This window comes from Silurus meridionalis, chromosome 14 (assembly GCF_014805685.1).
Source record: "Silurus meridionalis isolate SWU-2019-XX chromosome 14, ASM1480568v1, whole genome shotgun sequence".
Lineage (NCBI taxonomy): Eukaryota > Metazoa > Chordata > Actinopteri > Siluriformes > Siluridae > Silurus > Silurus meridionalis.
Genome location: NC_060897.1, coordinates 22,289,207 through 22,306,216, shown reverse-complemented (window position 1 = coordinate 22,306,216; position 17,010 = coordinate 22,289,207). Strand labels below are relative to the sequence as shown.

General features: G+C 37.0%; 1 protein-coding gene across 13 annotated transcripts in view; it reads right to left on the bottom strand.

Moving 5' to 3' along the window:
• Positions 1-17,010, bottom strand: part of rbfox1 (RNA binding fox-1 homolog 1) — a 257,633-nt gene that overhangs the window by 22,970 nt on the left and 217,653 nt on the right. For 12 of the 13 annotated variants that reach the window (XR_006927797.1, XR_006927798.1, XM_046865708.1 and 9 more), the window contains 5 exons: positions 12,987-13,130; positions 12,161-12,214; positions 10,058-10,150; positions 8,205-8,265; positions 7,016-7,069 (listed from right to left, as the gene is read on the bottom strand). Coding sequence is in view for 11 of the 13 variants with exons in the window: in XM_046865708.1 (XP_046721664.1) it covers positions 7,016-7,069; positions 8,205-8,265; positions 10,058-10,150; positions 12,161-12,214; positions 12,987-13,130 (406 nt within the window). In the remaining 2 variants the exon portion in view is untranslated. The remainder of the gene's footprint in view (positions 1-7,015; positions 7,070-8,204; positions 8,266-10,057; positions 10,151-12,160; positions 12,215-12,986; positions 13,131-17,010) is intronic. The other variant, XM_046865702.1, reaches the window with a different exon arrangement.

Here is a 17,010-nt window from a genome sequence, read left to right as displayed (position 1 = left end):
TCACAAAATGGCCGCTTTAGAGAAGAAAATGGAGGCCATCGAATAAAAACAACATGGTGCTTCGTGCTAAACAATAAACCTGATCATCATTCACACATTAAACACATAGTCTGTAGGGGGGGAAGAAACAAACCAAGTTGCCAAGTCAGACAGAAGTTGCTAGTAAGCTAGGCCGTTCTACAGAGAGGGAATGTCAGGAATTAGCTACCAGGCTAACCCTATGACTCTACAATAAGGTAATAAAATAAAACAGCCTTTCTTTCCACAGGGTGAAATCAATGCAGGAGCACACGATGCTATAAAGTCAGTCAATAAGGTGCTGGACAGTTTATTTTCTCTTTCTGGTTCATGGACACGGAAGAAAATAAAAGCCCCTTCAGGTTGAGATCTTACATTTCCCGCTTCAGAAGTCCTACAGTAGTTAGCAGATGCTAAAGCTAAATTTGAGTCACATGGATTCACTTTTCCTAAAAAATGTTGACAATCCGGACAACTCAGTCTCACATTCATCATCATTATTCGACACGAACTATTTACTTCTAGCTAAATGCTGATCAGCTTCATTTGTGCACGTAGCTAGCGACGGCGTTCAACGTTATCCCTGTTGCCTAGCAACGGCATTTTCATAACTCCTAAATTGGTGCATTTGCATGTAGAAACCTCAAAAGCAACACATATTTCATTATATAAAGGGAATTAAAAATCATAGGAAGGAAAAACAGGAGGTAAACGGATGGCATTCTATAACAGGAAGCGAAGTTACGATGAACAAAAGCCCAATTTATTTTTAATAAGGCTGTTTTTTGAGCACAAGGCAATAAATCCGAGTCTAATGCGTCTCCCAGATAAACTCGTATTCTGAGAAAAATACACCCAGCATCCATTTCAAACCCAGATTATACAGGAAACGCAATAAACAATGCAGAAAAGTGAAATGTAAAGAGATTTACGGCCTCAGTGTGAGAGAGAGAGAGAAAAGTACATTATTATTATTGTAATCATTAATTCTAATGGAGTGATGATGATGATGATGATGATAAGACAAAAGAGGGAAAGTAAATGGAGGAGGAAGATGAAGGGAAGTGCTCTTTTATTCTTTAATTATACAGTTTTACAAAGATGTGGTCTAATAAAAATGTAACAGAAACACTGAATCATTCATCAGGCACATGAAATATTTAGTGCTGGAAGTAAAAGGGCTCGAGTGGAAAGGTGAAGACAATAATGGCTCTATTTCACCTTCTCGTGTTCAGACCTCCGAGTCAGAGATGTGCAACGATTAAACCAAACCAGGACATCGGACACCAAGAAAATGAAATATTATACAAACATCGAACATTTATCAAATATTACACACGTGCATTGGATTAATGGGTTTCATCATCTCATTTCATCAACACTTAAGATGAAGAAAAAGAAGAAGAAAAGAAGAGGAAAATAAAGTAGAAGAAAAACAAAGACGATGAAGAAGAAGACAATAAAGAATAATTATAAGAAAATGAAGATGATGAAGAACAAGGAAAATAAGAAGAAGAAGAAGAAGAAGAAGAAGAAGAAGAAAATGGAGATGGTGAAGAAGAAAATTAAGAGTAAGAAGAAAAAGAACAAAACTGAAAAAAGAAAATGAAGAAGAGAAAGAAAAGTAGAAGATAATGAAAAAAGAAGAATGAGAAGAAAATCAAGATAGTGAAGAGGAAAATAAAGAAGAAGGAGACTGAAAAGAAAAAGGAAACGAAGCAGAAGAAGAAAAAGAAAACAAAGATGGTGAAGAAGAAAGTATATCAGAAGAAGAAGTAAAAGAAAACTGAAAAGAATAAAAAGAAAATGAAGGGAAAAAGAAAATGAAGGGAAAAGAAGAAAATGGAGATAGTGAAGAAGAAAATAAAGAAGAAGGAAACTAAAAAGATGAAGAAAATGAACAAGAAGAGAAAGAAAACTAAGAAGAAAATGAAGCAGACAAAGAAAAAAAGAAAATCAAGATGGTGAAGAAAAAAGTAAAGCAGAAAAAGAAGAGAAAGAAAAAAAGGAAGATAATGAAGAAGGAGAAGAAAATGAAATAATTTGCTACTCGCTACAGTAATTTAATTAACTAATATAAACATCTGGCTAATTATCTGCTAGCGTTAGATACTGAAGCTGACCAACAGCTGCTTGCAAACTATGCTAATTTGAAGCTAGTTAGCGAACATACCAAAGACTACACTGTTAAGAATCAGACATCAGTGAACTCATTTAAATAATATTAGCATAGTGTTTCATATCATCTTCTTCTCCTCCATTCTTCTGAGTTTAATCTTCTTGTTGACACTCAGGGATCAGGGCTTTGTGTCCTGTGTGAGGCTTAATTCTTTATATACTAAACACTCAAATGGTGATGCTGCAGTTATGAGGCCTGAGATGAGGAGATCATGAACACATCTCTCTCTCTTTCTCTGTTTCTCAGTGTGTGTGTGTGTGTGTGTGTGTGTGTGTGTGTGCAGTCACGTCGCTCTGGTTTATAAAACACAGATCAGCACGTGATACGAGCGGTGTATTTACCACATACACAACTAAGATTACACGCCATCATTCAGGAGCGATGAAAGACTGAGAGAGAGTGATGGAGAAAGAGAGAGATATGGAAAGACAGAATCATACAGAGATGGAGTGAGAAAGAAGAAGAACGAAAGAGTAAGAGCATGAGGAAAGCGCATGTGAACCATAAAGCGAGAGAGAAAACGGGAAATGAAATAAAACACGATTTAACGCCGAATTAACAAAAGAATGAACGAAAGAAAGAATAAGGGGGGAAAATGTAACTAGCTGAAATCACAGAGAAGGATGAGAATGAAAGGAAGGAAAATAAAAACAGATGAGAGAGAACAAATAAAAGAGTGAAGAGTGAGAATGAAAGAGAGGACAAATAAATGAATGAGAGGGATGAATAATGTCCGTGCGGGTTCGGTGGAGAGTCAACGCCTGTCATCCAAATTGAAAAGTCTATCTCTCTTTCTCTCTATTTCACACACACACACACACATACACACACACACGTTAAGGACGTACATCTCCAACTGAGGCCGGTGTGATTTATATCTCGATGCATAACCAAAGATTCTGTACATCAAAGACACATATGAAGTTGCTACCGGCGTGATAGGATGCGCCCCCACCCCCCCGTATTACAATGTGATCCGATTTCTATTTGATTCAACACTTTCATTTCTTCGGTTCAGACAAACAGCAAATCATCAATCTACTTAAGAGCGTTCTGACTTCTAACACACGCCCCTTTCACACATGCCTTTATAGTGCAGAAAGGAAATAGAGTAAATAAAACCAGACGTTCTTTTCCTGTAGTGTCTGCAGGAAGTTACAGCTCTACCTCTGCCATGTTAATCTGTGTTCTATGTGACTCTCAGGACACGCCTCCGTCTCCGTAGTGCTGCGATACGTCGAGAACGCGAGAAACAGTTTAGCGACGAGAAATCGATCTACATATCAGTTATTGGTCACAAATTATTGGCATTTATTACTGAACACACATTTTTCTTTCACAGGGGTTTTTCTGCACACACTCGTCTCTAGCACTCGTTGCAAATCTCGTAACGTTTATCCTGCGGCATTTTTGGCAAAATCACTGTGCTGTTGTTTTTGTATTGTTCCTAAAAAAATGTGTACATTTTGTTAAAAGTGTCCAGGAAGTTGGAGAGCACTAGCAGAAGGAGGTCAGTATGGGAATGTAATCAGAATCATTCAGTATCAGAACTCGATGCTAAAACTGAAGAAGTAAAATGAACTTCCTCAGACACACTGTAACCCTGTGCTTCAGCAGTGTCAGCAGTAAAATACACGAGCGTCTGTTGTTGTGTTCGACATGAAAATTACTCCACGCTTGCAAAACTGGAAGGTGAGGAGGCAAAATGAGAGCAATTAAATTTGAAAAGCTTTTTTTTTTGTTTTGCTTTGTACTTTCAGAAGACAATGCTCTGGCTCTGAGCCGGACTTCTCCTCTTCTCCTCTCGTCTGTCTTTATTGGCTTTGTAATCCGAATGGTGTTTTATCTCAAAGTGTGCATGCTGTTCAAATGTGCTCGAAAAAAGAGGACTTAATTAATGTACATGTTTAATCGTCTCCTTACACGTGTCGGGGTCGCTGCGCATTGTTCCTCACCGCTCAGCAATCGCTCGCTTCAAACCGGGAAACGTTCGCGTATTCGTAGGAAATTTACTGCAGGAATTATTACTGCTGTAATTTTACATTTCCTTTCAAGTTATATATATAAAACCCTCGATCATAAACACATTATAAACAATCATTCATTTACTGGTCTCTCTTTTGACATCAATAACATCACATAAAGCTAAGACACTGCAAACTATACATTCCTCATTTCCCCCTACATCTGGAGACTCCTTCAATAAACACACAGAAATCTACAGCATCTCAATAACACATTTCTGCACTAAAGGTTGCACCTGTGAATGAGCCGTTACTATGGAAATCAAAGAGTGTATAACAAGAGCATTAATAAAAACTTGTGATTTTATAGCCGAACATCTGTCGGATTTGCTGCTATAGAAAAACTAAACACCTTCTGACCAATCAGAATCCAGAATTTAATAGCGCTGAGGAACAAACATGCCACCGGTTATTTATATACTCTTCATTGGATGTATGCACATTATATATATATAAACACACACACACAGTGGCGCAGAGAAAGGGTAAATTTTAGAACAAAGATTTGGCAACCCTGGTGGACGGGGTGAGTGGTGAATGAGTGGACGGGACTCGATCATGACGTCCAAACTCTTAATGCCACTGAAATTCCCTTACAATCGCACTCACACTATCACCGTTCTTATAAAACACTTTACAGTGAATGTTAGGTGTATATATATATATATATATATATATATATATATATATATATATATATATATATATATATATATATATATATAGGGTTGTTAAAATGCAAATAAATTTTAACAACACAAATTTTATTTATAAATAATAGATTACGCACCAAAATCCCCCATAACGCACACATCCGGCAATTAAAACCATCCGTGTGGAAACATAACAAAAGTCCGGTTTGGCGTCTGGATGATTTACGTAATTTGAAACACCATCATTACTTTAAAACATTTACCGGAATATTTTGTCTTCATGCTCTATGTTGAGTTTGGATTCACTAATAATAAACATACATTTGCAAAAAGCATCAATATTTCATCATCATGCAATTAATCATAATCACAATTAATCACAATTAAATATTTTAATTGGTTGACAGCCCTAATGTGTGTGTGTGTGTGTGTAGGTTCTGTTTACTCTGTTGGCACTAGAGATGTAAGGTGTTAATGAAATTGAGCTTGAGACTCCAGGCTACAGAGCAGTCCATCTCATAAATCAGAAGCATACACTCAGAATAAGAGCCTTCTGAAAACATGGCGTCTCCAGAATGGGCCACTCGTGCTGATTTATTTTTGCTGTAATTAAAGATGCACTGCGATGCCAACGGCCATTTTTTTTAACCCTCAATCAAGCGAAGCGGTTCGAAATGCCTTCCAGAGTCAGGCCAATCATGCCACATTAATGACCCTCTAATTATAATTAGGCCAAAATGGCAGAGCATCTGATGGGTTCCTTCGTTCTGAAAGAATTAAAAAGTGAGATGAAGACAAATCGATTTCACGTTCCTCCGATGGCTCATCTAAAACTTCCCCACAAAAATAAAAATAACAAAGTTCCTCGATTTCCTCCTAAAATTATTTTTTTGTCTATTTTTTTTTTTTTGCTCTTGCCATCTGCTTACCTAAACTGGCTTTTCTTTGATTCTCGAATGTAATGACAATGATCTTGCTATCACATTATTTATTGTGAAAGAAAAGGTAAAAGTCTCCTCCAGCGTCTGCTTCCTTCCTCCTATCTGGAGTTGGAAATGAAAACAGACCCCAGAAGCTTGCATCCTTTCTCAATCCTGCTGTTTTCACAGATGCATGCTGGGTTTGCAACGGAGTCCACAAGCCCCCTGCTGGTGGGGCGACACACACACACACACACACACACACACACACACACACACACACACACACACACACACACACTTTTCCAGTGCCAAAACCAAGTCTATGCCAAACCCTGTGCTGGAGAAGCCTGCGGTTCACTCCGGAGACTTTACACTCGGCTGAAATGGAAACAGTGACTTATCGATACAGATTGCTGCAATGGTGATGGAGAACGACACGGTTTTAAATAAATGATGAAGAGTATCTCCAGTTCCTGATCTTCTTCACCATAACTACCATACACAATCGTTATTTCTCTCACATTTATCTGCTCTGTTTATCAGTCTGGCTCTTACGGTTGCGTTCAAATTAACTCCACAGTTCCATCCTGAGCACGGGTTACTTTCTGTGTGCTTCTGGATTTCCTCTGAGCTCTCTGGTTTCCTCCAAGGAAAAAGGCATGCAAAAAATTGGAGACTTTAAATCCACTGCATTTCTGACCAGGATAAATCCTACCATGATATTAACATTTAATTACTGCCTATTTCTTGTTGTAGTTTTTTTTTTTTAATGGATGGATAAAACTTGTTTATTTATAAATGATCATTACAACAAGGTCTTTTTCAGCAGCTCATGTTCCACCGAAAGAACCAACATGAAGCAGAGAAAATTCTGAAACCCAAGTTTCCCAAGTTTTCAGGCCAGACTTCTGATGATCTCCAGGCTTTAAATCTGCTCCTCAACATTCACAGACACTAATGAAATTGGTATCTTGGAGAAATTTAGCCTGCTTTTTACAGTTTTCTATCACAGTGTCGTATAAAAGTTTTAAATGCTACTCAGATTCAGGTGAAATGTGTCAGTAAGTCACATGTACTGTATAAAGAGGTTTTTTTTTTCCTTCCAGTTCTACTTTAATGACTTTCTCATGCCTTGATGATGATCTGAATCATGGTTTGTATGAATGTCTGTAGGGGGCATTACGAGCAGATGTCTGTAGATCCCACACACATGCTCACCTGCATAGAATTCTGGGCTGTAGACTGCACCTACCACAGGATTCAACTTCCAGCCTGAATCGAAAAAAAGAGATGAGGAATTAGAATTCGTTGATATCTGTAATTTCCAACATGTTTTTTAAACTGTAAAGAACAAGAGCTCTCAGGATCATTCTGTTTGTATCAGGTCTCATCTCTAATTTGGGAACATGGAGCATTAATACAGTTTTTTAAGCCACTTTATCAATTCATATCTTTTTTTGAACTAGTCATTGTGGTGAAAATAACAGTGAGACAGACGGTAAAGAAAGCAGGATAAATCTATCAATCAGACTTTATTTGCGTTAAATGAACAATCTTGCCTTTTGTATCACTTTGTATTAAGCTCAGACGTGTCCTCAAGGAACTCTGACCACTTACTGATGTTTAAACCGAGATAAAAAAAACGCTACACACATTCCATTTAACAAAAGCCCACTCACCTTGTTCAAAACCTTGTTTGTGGGCATCTCGGGTGATTATTAATAGAGGTTAGACCGATTTGGCGGTTTTGACGATTAAAGGGCACTGATAGTTGATTGCTAAAACTAACGCCTATCAGCAAAAATTCTTACGGATAGTTTTTCCAGGTTGCATTATACAGTACGAGAGCAGCCTCTAGAGGTGAATCACTGATGCCCACGCTGTTTATATTTAAATAGTCTTTTTAAATTTTGTATGTATCCTTTTTGCTACTAATTGTTTCAGTTTGAATGCATGTCTTATTTAAAAAAAAAGATTTATTAATATAATTCATATAATCATATTTATTTCATTTAGCACATTTTCATGATTCAGTACTTTTTTATTTTTTTTGTAACAAAATTCAGTACAATTTTATACTATTTTACTATTTTATTTTATTCAGTAACCATTTTAAAAACAGTCAGTTGATTATTTGCTTATCGGCAAGAACTATTCAACCTAGCTGTCAGTAAGATCCACTATCCATCGGTCGACCTGTAATTATTAAGGATCAAATATCTGCTAGACGTTGCATCACATCCTCCAGCTAAGAAGCTTCCTTTTCGCACGCTCTCAGCTCCAGAATCACTAATTGATCTAAATCCTGTTTACACTGTTTTTATAAAAAAAACTATATATTTTTTATTTATTGCACTGATTTATTGATTCTTAAACATTGTTTAACAGATGAAAATTGTGTTCCTACCGTTTGCATATGGGTTGACTGTCTTTTTGTTTGTCATTACTCGCGCCGTCGCATTGTTCACCTGAGCACAACGAGAGCGAAGTCAGTACGTCACAAGACCGAACTGCATCAAATGTTAAAACAGTCTGCATGCATTACGCTAAAATATATATGAACATAATCCGAATAATTACAGTTGTCATAAGCAAGAGTAGACTTTAAACAGATCTCATTCATCAATACTAAGAAAAGGACATACAAAGCAAATAAAATCAACATTTACAACAGTGTCATCATGAAGAGATTGTTCAGCATGCACCATCAAAACATAAGAGCAAATCTGAAAGGAAAACAATGTGAAAAAACAAACTAACAAACAAAAACAAAGCAAAAAAAATCAAATAAATAAACCCACACATACACACACACACACACACACACACACACGCACACACACACACACACACACACACACAAAATGCACTTAACAAAACGAAATGCTTATCGCACATGAAAGAACATGCAGTGGAAAGAGGGAGGAGGATGAAAGAAAAAAAGAAAGGAAAACAGAAGGACAAACAAGTGAGCTGTTGTGCAACATACACGAAAACTTGAGAAGTAGATCGGAATTGTTGGAAAGGAAGCAACACTGAGCATTCAAACACTCGGGCCAAGAGCCTTTTTTGTGTCATTGCAAGAAAAATCAAATAAATAAAAATAAAGGAAATAATAAAAACGTAAGAAAGAAACACATTCCAGATTGAACGACAGCTAAAAAAAAACAAAAAAAAAAAACAGGGTGCACTGTTTAACACAATAAATGGAGTTAACAGTCGGAGTAAGATGTGCAACGAATCAAGTCCAAGCCAATCAGTGCCTGTCACGCATCTAATAAAGTCCACGTGTACCAAGAGAAACAGTATTAAGGAGAACGTAATAAAGAAGGAAAAAAATATCAAAAATAAAAAAGGTCACGTGGTTTGCAGCGCGAGATGGCAGATGGATTTCTCCACTTACCATTGGGATTTCAGCGTGTGTGTATTGGCTAGTGAGAGTTTGGTGAAGGGCTCTACGGGCTACCGTAGGAGAAGAAAGGGAGGGGAGGGGATGAGAAGCAAAATATGCAATGTCTTACTAAAATGCGACAACACGTCACATCGGAAAATAAAAATAAAAAAGAAGGAAAAGAAAGAAGTGGAGACAGTGTTGAGTGGGAAACCGGTGGTGGCGAGACTCATTGTTTCCTCGCAGTTGCATAATGCAATTTTTCTCTCTGAAAATGTCTTTTTTTTTTAAGTCTATTTTTATTTAAAGTTGAGAACGAAATTGGAAAAAAAAAAGTCGGGGGCAATTAGGGGGCTCCCTGTTAGATGTACAGGCTGTCTAGGTTTGGAGCTGCCGCATATCTCCTGATCAACCTCGCAATAAGGCCTCATCAGATTAAAGCAGGTTGCTCGCTTATGCCGTATCGACACGCTGCACCCATTTGCTTTTTAAATAAGGAACAAAAACGAGATTTAAAAAAAACAAGCCGATGGCAACTTAAAGGGAGAAAAAAACAAAAAAAAACGATAAGCGCTGTTAGAGAAGACGGATATCGGAGCGATACAACTGTCAGAGTTCAATGAGTGAGGCGAAACCAGACGGGTAAAAGGTCAGGAGGCGGGGTTTTTTGGGGGAGGGGAGGAAGGGAAGGGAGGGGGTTGGGAGGTGAGGTCACACACACATATGTAAAAGAGGAATCGACGTATTAAATGACAGTAAAGCAGACACATAAAAAAACACTGATAAAAAAAAAAAAAGCAACATAGAAAGAAAAAAAAAACATAAAAAAGTACTGTTTTTTCGAGAAGGGAAATATTTGTTACATGCACCTCTATTTTACGGCCTTCTACCACCGTGCCGTGTAATTTCTCCCTCGCCCTGTCCGCATCAGCACTACTTTCGAAAGTTACGAAACCAAAACCCTGCATGCAGGTGGGAGAGGGGGGAGAACAACATGCACATCATTAATTCAGTCAGAAAAAAACGATCACGAGGACCAACCAAAAAAACGATAAGAGTGATAAAAAAACCCCTTGAGCTCTACCTCGCTGCCATTCTCTTACACATTACTGCTGCTGCTGCTTTTACAGACCTCCCTGCTCCTTTTAATTTGCCCCTGCGCCATGCAAGCATCAAGACGGGCAACCATTAAGCCAAAGGCGTGAACAATAATTTACCAGTTCAGTTAGAACCTCTAAAGAAAACAATAAAAAAAAGAAAGAAAAAAAAAAAAACAACGAAAAATTATCTAAAGTCATTGTAGCTATAACTTTAATAGTTAAATCTGCTCAAAAAATGTAAAAAATCTTCTTTCCCATCTGATCAAACATTTTTAAATGAATAAATATTAACAAAAATGGCATGTTTAAAAAAGGTATTGCTATTAGGGCACATAGACTTCGAGAAAGACAGAGATAAAATTCAACTCGGAACAAATCATTTGAAACACAATCTCACGGCAAATTTTAAGAAATCGAGATTAAAATAGTGAATGCGACTAACCCCGCCCCCTTTTCTTACAGCGCCTCGCATCATGTCGGGAATTTATCATTGACGAGGTTCTAAATTATTCCAGTTACGACCTTTAATAAAAACAATCTTCGATTTAACTTTTTTATATTCATTAAAAACGGATACAAATCTGAACAAGTAGAATTGGTTGGTTTTTGCTGTACAAAATAGTCAGAACACAAGCCCCGCCTCTAAGTTTCATATATAGTTTTATAAACTGCTTCATAACAATGGTTTTGAATTCGTAATTGCGTTACATCTTCTAAAACTATATCTTAAAACTAACCAGCGAAGAACATTATTACATGTATATCATATAAAAATCTGTTTTTTTAAAGTTAGATATAGTTTGATTTTTTATTAATTAAGTTGTGCAATAAAGTAGAAACTTTATCCCCAACCCTAACCTTTTTATATTTTCTAATAAAATGCAAAGCAAACTTGTTAAATAATGTTAACAATTAATATACTATAGAGAAATGTTTTGTGGACACCTGGCCATAAGATTGGTATTTGCTTCTTTTAGAACATCTCATTCCATATTTAGTCTCCATTTTGCTGTTATAATGAGCTCCACTCTTCTGGGAAGATGTTCCACTAGATTTTGTGGAGATTCCTTCAGCTACGTGGGTGTTAGTAAAGTCATGTACTGATGTAGGTGAAGTGACCTGGCGTGCAGTCAGTGTTCACATTCATCCCAAAGGTGTTCAATCGGATTGGAGCTCTACAGCAGGAGGTCTTCCACTCCCACCCATTTAAAGCTTTTATGCTGGAACAGGTTTGGGGCTGAATTTAATATAAAATTGAATAATACCGCATCTTAAGACATCCTATACAGTTGTGTCTCCAACTTTGTGGTAAGATTTTTCGGGAAGAACCACAAACTGCTGGAAAAGTCAGGTGTCCGAATACTTTGGTCCCTGTAGTGAACGTTACATAACCTAGCATCGACACCCCGACACGATCGTGAAAGTGGACGCACTATTTAACCCCAAACACTCGAAAAATTTACAAATTCTTGGAAATTTGCCAGCATGAGACTGTGTTTACATTGTAAACAATAGATCGTACTGTATAGCAACGTAAATGAAAAAAATCGTCTAGTACTATTACGACTAAAATAAATAGTGTATCATGAGAGAATCTGGGGCTCACACAGGGAGCTAACAGCAGATCTACAGCAGCTTTGTTTAAAGTGTTAGCAAAAATGCTTTTCTCACAATAGCTTGTGTGTTAAAATAAAGAAAGACATTAAATAAAATTACAGTCAATTACATTCCCAGTTTTTTATGAATAAATCAAGAATAATAGCAACACTGTATTTTAAAAAAACATTTAAATATTATTATTATTATAAATATTAAAACTGTATAATATATTTTTATTAAAAGCATGCAAAGGAAATGGATTGTAATACATACCTTAGATCCTCTCTCATTAAAAATGATCTCAACATCTAAGATTTTACCAAATTGCTGAAAGAAAATAGAACAGATTATTATTATTCATATTTCTGTCAAGTATTATGATCATTTATATTCTTAAAAAAAAAAAGATCATCACTAATACTAGCAAAATATCTAACATGTGCTAACAGGATTGTTGCAAGTCCCATTCACAAATTTTTTTTGGCTTTTTTTGGCAATTTTTTTATTTTTGGCTATCATCGCTAGCTAAACGCTAGCTAAAAATGGTAGTTAATCTGATTTTGTAATTGTATTCATAAACATTCTAACTAGCTAGCAACACGGTGCTAATCTAAAAGGATTTCTGAAAGGATTTTAAATAATTCCTTGTCAATTTTGAGACTGTGTACTAGCCAGGTAGCAAACATTTCATGCAATATTTTTACGCAATTAATTTTCTAGCGAAGGTCCGACAGTATTTCCAAAACGTTGCAAGTTTCAGTCATTAAGATTCAGAAGCTAAAACAAGCTACTCTATTTTCATAACTTATTTGAAATCATATGTATTTTATATTCTTATAAATTTTTATAATATTCAATGCTAGCATGCTAGGAATAAAGAGCATACCTGGCACAATTTCTAAGGTAATTTTAGTGAGGGTTTATACCATTCCCCAAACATTTGAGCTAGATTGGTAACATTAGCCTTTTTTTACAAAAGCATAAAAAAAATCTTTTCCTTTTTAATCTTAAACCTGAACATATTAAAATAAAAATAATACTGGTGACCCGAAGCGCAGTAAACACCCGAGCTGAGACTGTGAGAGGGCACGGTACTCACGCCAAACATTTGCCTGAGGTCTGGATCTCTGAACCTGAAGGGAATGTTGGAGACGTGGAGTCGCTTCGGCTGCGACTTGTTTTCTGAGCTTTCGGAGGACTGCGTCTGTTGCTGGCTGTCTGTCTGTGCTGCGTCGTCTGTCTGCTGCAAAAGAGAAGGATAGATGGAGAAAGAGAGGTTAGGTGGAAGAATGCAATGCATTTTCTTTATCTTACATAGTCTACAGAAAGCCAGATGTCTTAGATTCGAAAAAAGCTGTTCTCAAAGGGTTCTCTGAAGGAACCGATGATGCTAGAATTTTTTCATTTCATATCCTGTTCATAGCTGATGGATTTTTTTAAAAATAAAAAGTCCCATGAATGTGACCATTTCAATAAAAACTGATCCTCTTGTTAAAAAAATAAATAAATCTAGAACCTTTATGGGGTCGTTCCTTTAAATTATTCAAACATGAACCGTATAGGTAATGCTCACCGAACCCATGACTACGTAAAGAACACCTCGTTCACAGAACCCTTTTGATTCTCCAGACATTCTGAAGGAGATGGTTTAGGTTTTCTAAAGCAGTCTGATATCAGTAGTGTGTGCACCTGGACGAAATCCATCCACACCTGAAATGTGTAAAACGTTATTTCAGACAATCTAAGACTCCTGTATCATGTGAACTGTACAATAAGACCATCTTTGCTCAGCCTGTCACTCCGTGATGCCCCTTGGAGCCTCAGCACCGTCTACATCCTGTAGGTCTGAGCTTCTTTCTAGCCACCTGCTCCTCCTGACTCCTCTATATGGAAAACGTGGATTTCACATTTCACACACACACACACACACACACACACACACACACACACACACACACACACACTGTGCGTTTGATGCCTCATGCTATAGAAGTGTATGAAGGGAGTTGGAGTGTACAAAAAAGGCAGTGGGTAAAAAGTGACACGGTTGCCTTCTCCTTCTCTCTCTTTCTTTCTGTTCTCTCGTCTTGTTCCATGGCTGAGTGACAGCCAGCACTTGGTGTCTATCTCCCTCCAAGCTAGGCCTCATACATGTGTGTAGAGCGTGTGATGGGCTTTAAATGTGTGTGTGTGTGTGTGTGGGATTTATGTTTCTGAGATACTGCCCTAGCTGGAGAAAATTTCTGCGTTTAGCCCTTTTCTTTTGTGTGTGTGTGTGTGTGTGTGTGTGTGTGTATATAATATGCGCATATGTTTATTTTTCTTACTACTGCCTCATCAAACAGGAGGGGAAGCTTAGCTCAGCTCAGCTCAGCTCAGCTCAGCTCAACTCAACTCAGCAGTGCCTGGAGATATTTTTAAAATCTCAAAGAAGACTACAATCATTGTGGCATCCTCTGCCTAGTCCTTATATACATCCTGTCCTCAACTGTCCTGCTGTCCTCGCTTCCAGCACGTGTGCAATTACATATTCCCATCAAAAACACCATTTTAACCCTTAAATTATACCGTTTCAGATCGTTCATCAATGCATCTTAAAATCCAATAAGGAGTAAAGCACTTGTGTCCTGATGTTGAATCGCCGGAAACACCCAAAAAATGGTTTATGACAAGTCACTTACAATATCTAAAAAAATAATTTGCAGAATGTTTTATCCATTTATAGTTACATTTACAGTTGTTACAAACACACTTGACGTCCTTCCATCTATAAATCGTACACAACAATCGTGTAAAGTTGTTTTATGAGGACCTGTTACTATAGAAACGTGAATAATAGAGAAAACAATTATTAGAGAAATTATTTAAGAAATAATAATTGGAAAATATTTATTTGCGAAAATAAGAATACACATATCCGGATCATTGTTAAAAAAAAATGGCGTTTTCGTTTTTTTTTCCGCTGCGTGTCCACACTTTGTTTCCCAGAAGCTGCTCATGTTTAGGATGTTAAAAATGTTTAGGTCACTGTTCTGCTCGAGCAAAACGTAAGACGCTTCGACCTGCGTCATTTCCACCTGCCTTTTATTTACGTTCTGGCTTTTTGAAACGCCATGGCAACGACTAACATTTTTTCAGAAAATCGCGGTTTTCACACACGGTCCACACTGTGGCACGGAAACAGCGTTTTCAGGTACCACGTTTTGACTGAAAACACCGTCTCAGTGAGGACGAAAGGATAAAATGGAGAGACAATCCGTTTTCAAACAGAAATCTATTAGTGTAAACACGGCCTTAGACAACTGAATGAACACCTTTTAACCAATCAGGATGCAGAATTCAACAGCGAGTGTTGCGGTATAATTAAACCAGATTAGTATTTTGGATTTAACTCTAAAACTGCAAAAAAATGTAAAATGTGTGTGTGTGTGTGTGTGTGTAATAAAGTGGTACCTAAGTGAGTGTGTGTCTTTAGATGGTCTTTAGATACATGTGTTATTATCACAGGAAATGCTGCAGGCAGTATTGCATATTAAACCTGGGACACGATAAAAGAAAGAGAGAAGACATCCTGACGCTCCGAACGTGTACATCAACATCGCAAACGCCGCGAGCTACAACAACGAGAATAGGCAGAGATGTAAAGAATTGCATTGGTAGTCTTTTAAGATGCGAAAGTCCTCGGGGTAAAAAGGCGAAACGACGTCTGTGTGATATTACAAGTCATAAAGAAAAGTCTCGCCCACTCGTCGAGCGGGAAGTTATACAGCGGCACGTGATCCAGATAAACGCAGCAGTCAAGCGTCACGTGTAAAAGTGACACAGTGTTATTGCGCTGGTCAAAATGGAACGACTTTAATGCGTAGAGTTTCGTTTTTAACGATCAGCCTGCAGAAGAGACACACTGGTGAGATTATAATTAGAAATAAGCACATTCTGTTTTACAATAGTAATAAAGAGAAAGGGGACGAGGGGGCGTGGCCAACTGCAGAAACTGACATATCATACCTTAAAGGTGAGGGAAAGAAAGAAAGAAAGAAAGAAAGAAAGAAAGAAAGAAAGAAAGAAAGAAAGAAAGAAAGAAAGAAAGAAAGAAAGAAAGAAAAAAAGAGCAAAGAAGTAGAGAAAAGGAATGAGTAGGGAGAAAAAGGATGGGCAGAAAGAGGGAAAATAAGAGGTAAAGAAAGAAATATGAACGAAGAAAGGAATGCAGGAATAAAGGATGGCAAGAAGTAGAAAAGAAAAGAAATAGATTATTTCTGAAATGGAAAGAAAGAAAGAAAGAAAGAAAGAAAGAAAGAAAGAAAGAAAGAAAGAAAGAAAGAAAGAAACAGAAAGTGATGTAACTGATGAGTGAAAATGGAGGTTAAAATTTCATAGTGTCTGTGTGAAGTGAGAATGAAGGAATGAGAGAATAAAAGAACGAAAGAGAGTAAGACACTGTTTGAAGGCGCAGGTGAATGAACGACAAAGAAAGAATGAAAGAAATAGATGAAAAGAACCAGAGAAAAGAGTGGAAGAGAGGAAAAAATTAGAGGAAAAAAAAAGAACAAATAACAGGATGAGAGAATACTTGAAGAATGAGAGAGAGTAGACACTGGGAGAACAGAAGAATGAAAGAATGATAGAAGGAGAGAATGAAAGAATGCTAGAATGAGCGTATGTCAGAATGAAAGAATGATAGAAGGAAAGAATGACAGAATGAAAAATGATAGAAGGAGAGAATAAAAGAATGAAAGAATGATAGAAGGAGAAAATGACAGAATAAAAGAATGATAGAAGGAAAGAATGACAGAATGAAAGAATGATAGAAGGAGAGAATGACAGAATGAAAGAATGATAGAAGGAGAGAATAAAAGAATGATAGAATGAGAGAATGAGAGAGGGCGACAGAATGAGAGAATGACAGAATGAAAGAATGATAGAAGGAGAGAATAAAAAATTACAGAACAAGAGATTGAGAGAACGACAGAATGAGAGAATGAGAGAACACATAAAGAAAATAAATTATTTTAAATTCATGTTTAAAGTCGCACAAAGTTTCAACAAATCCACTTGTGACACTACAGATTTCTCTGAACTTCAAGTTCACACACCAACTGGGAAACATCTCAGGGTGAACT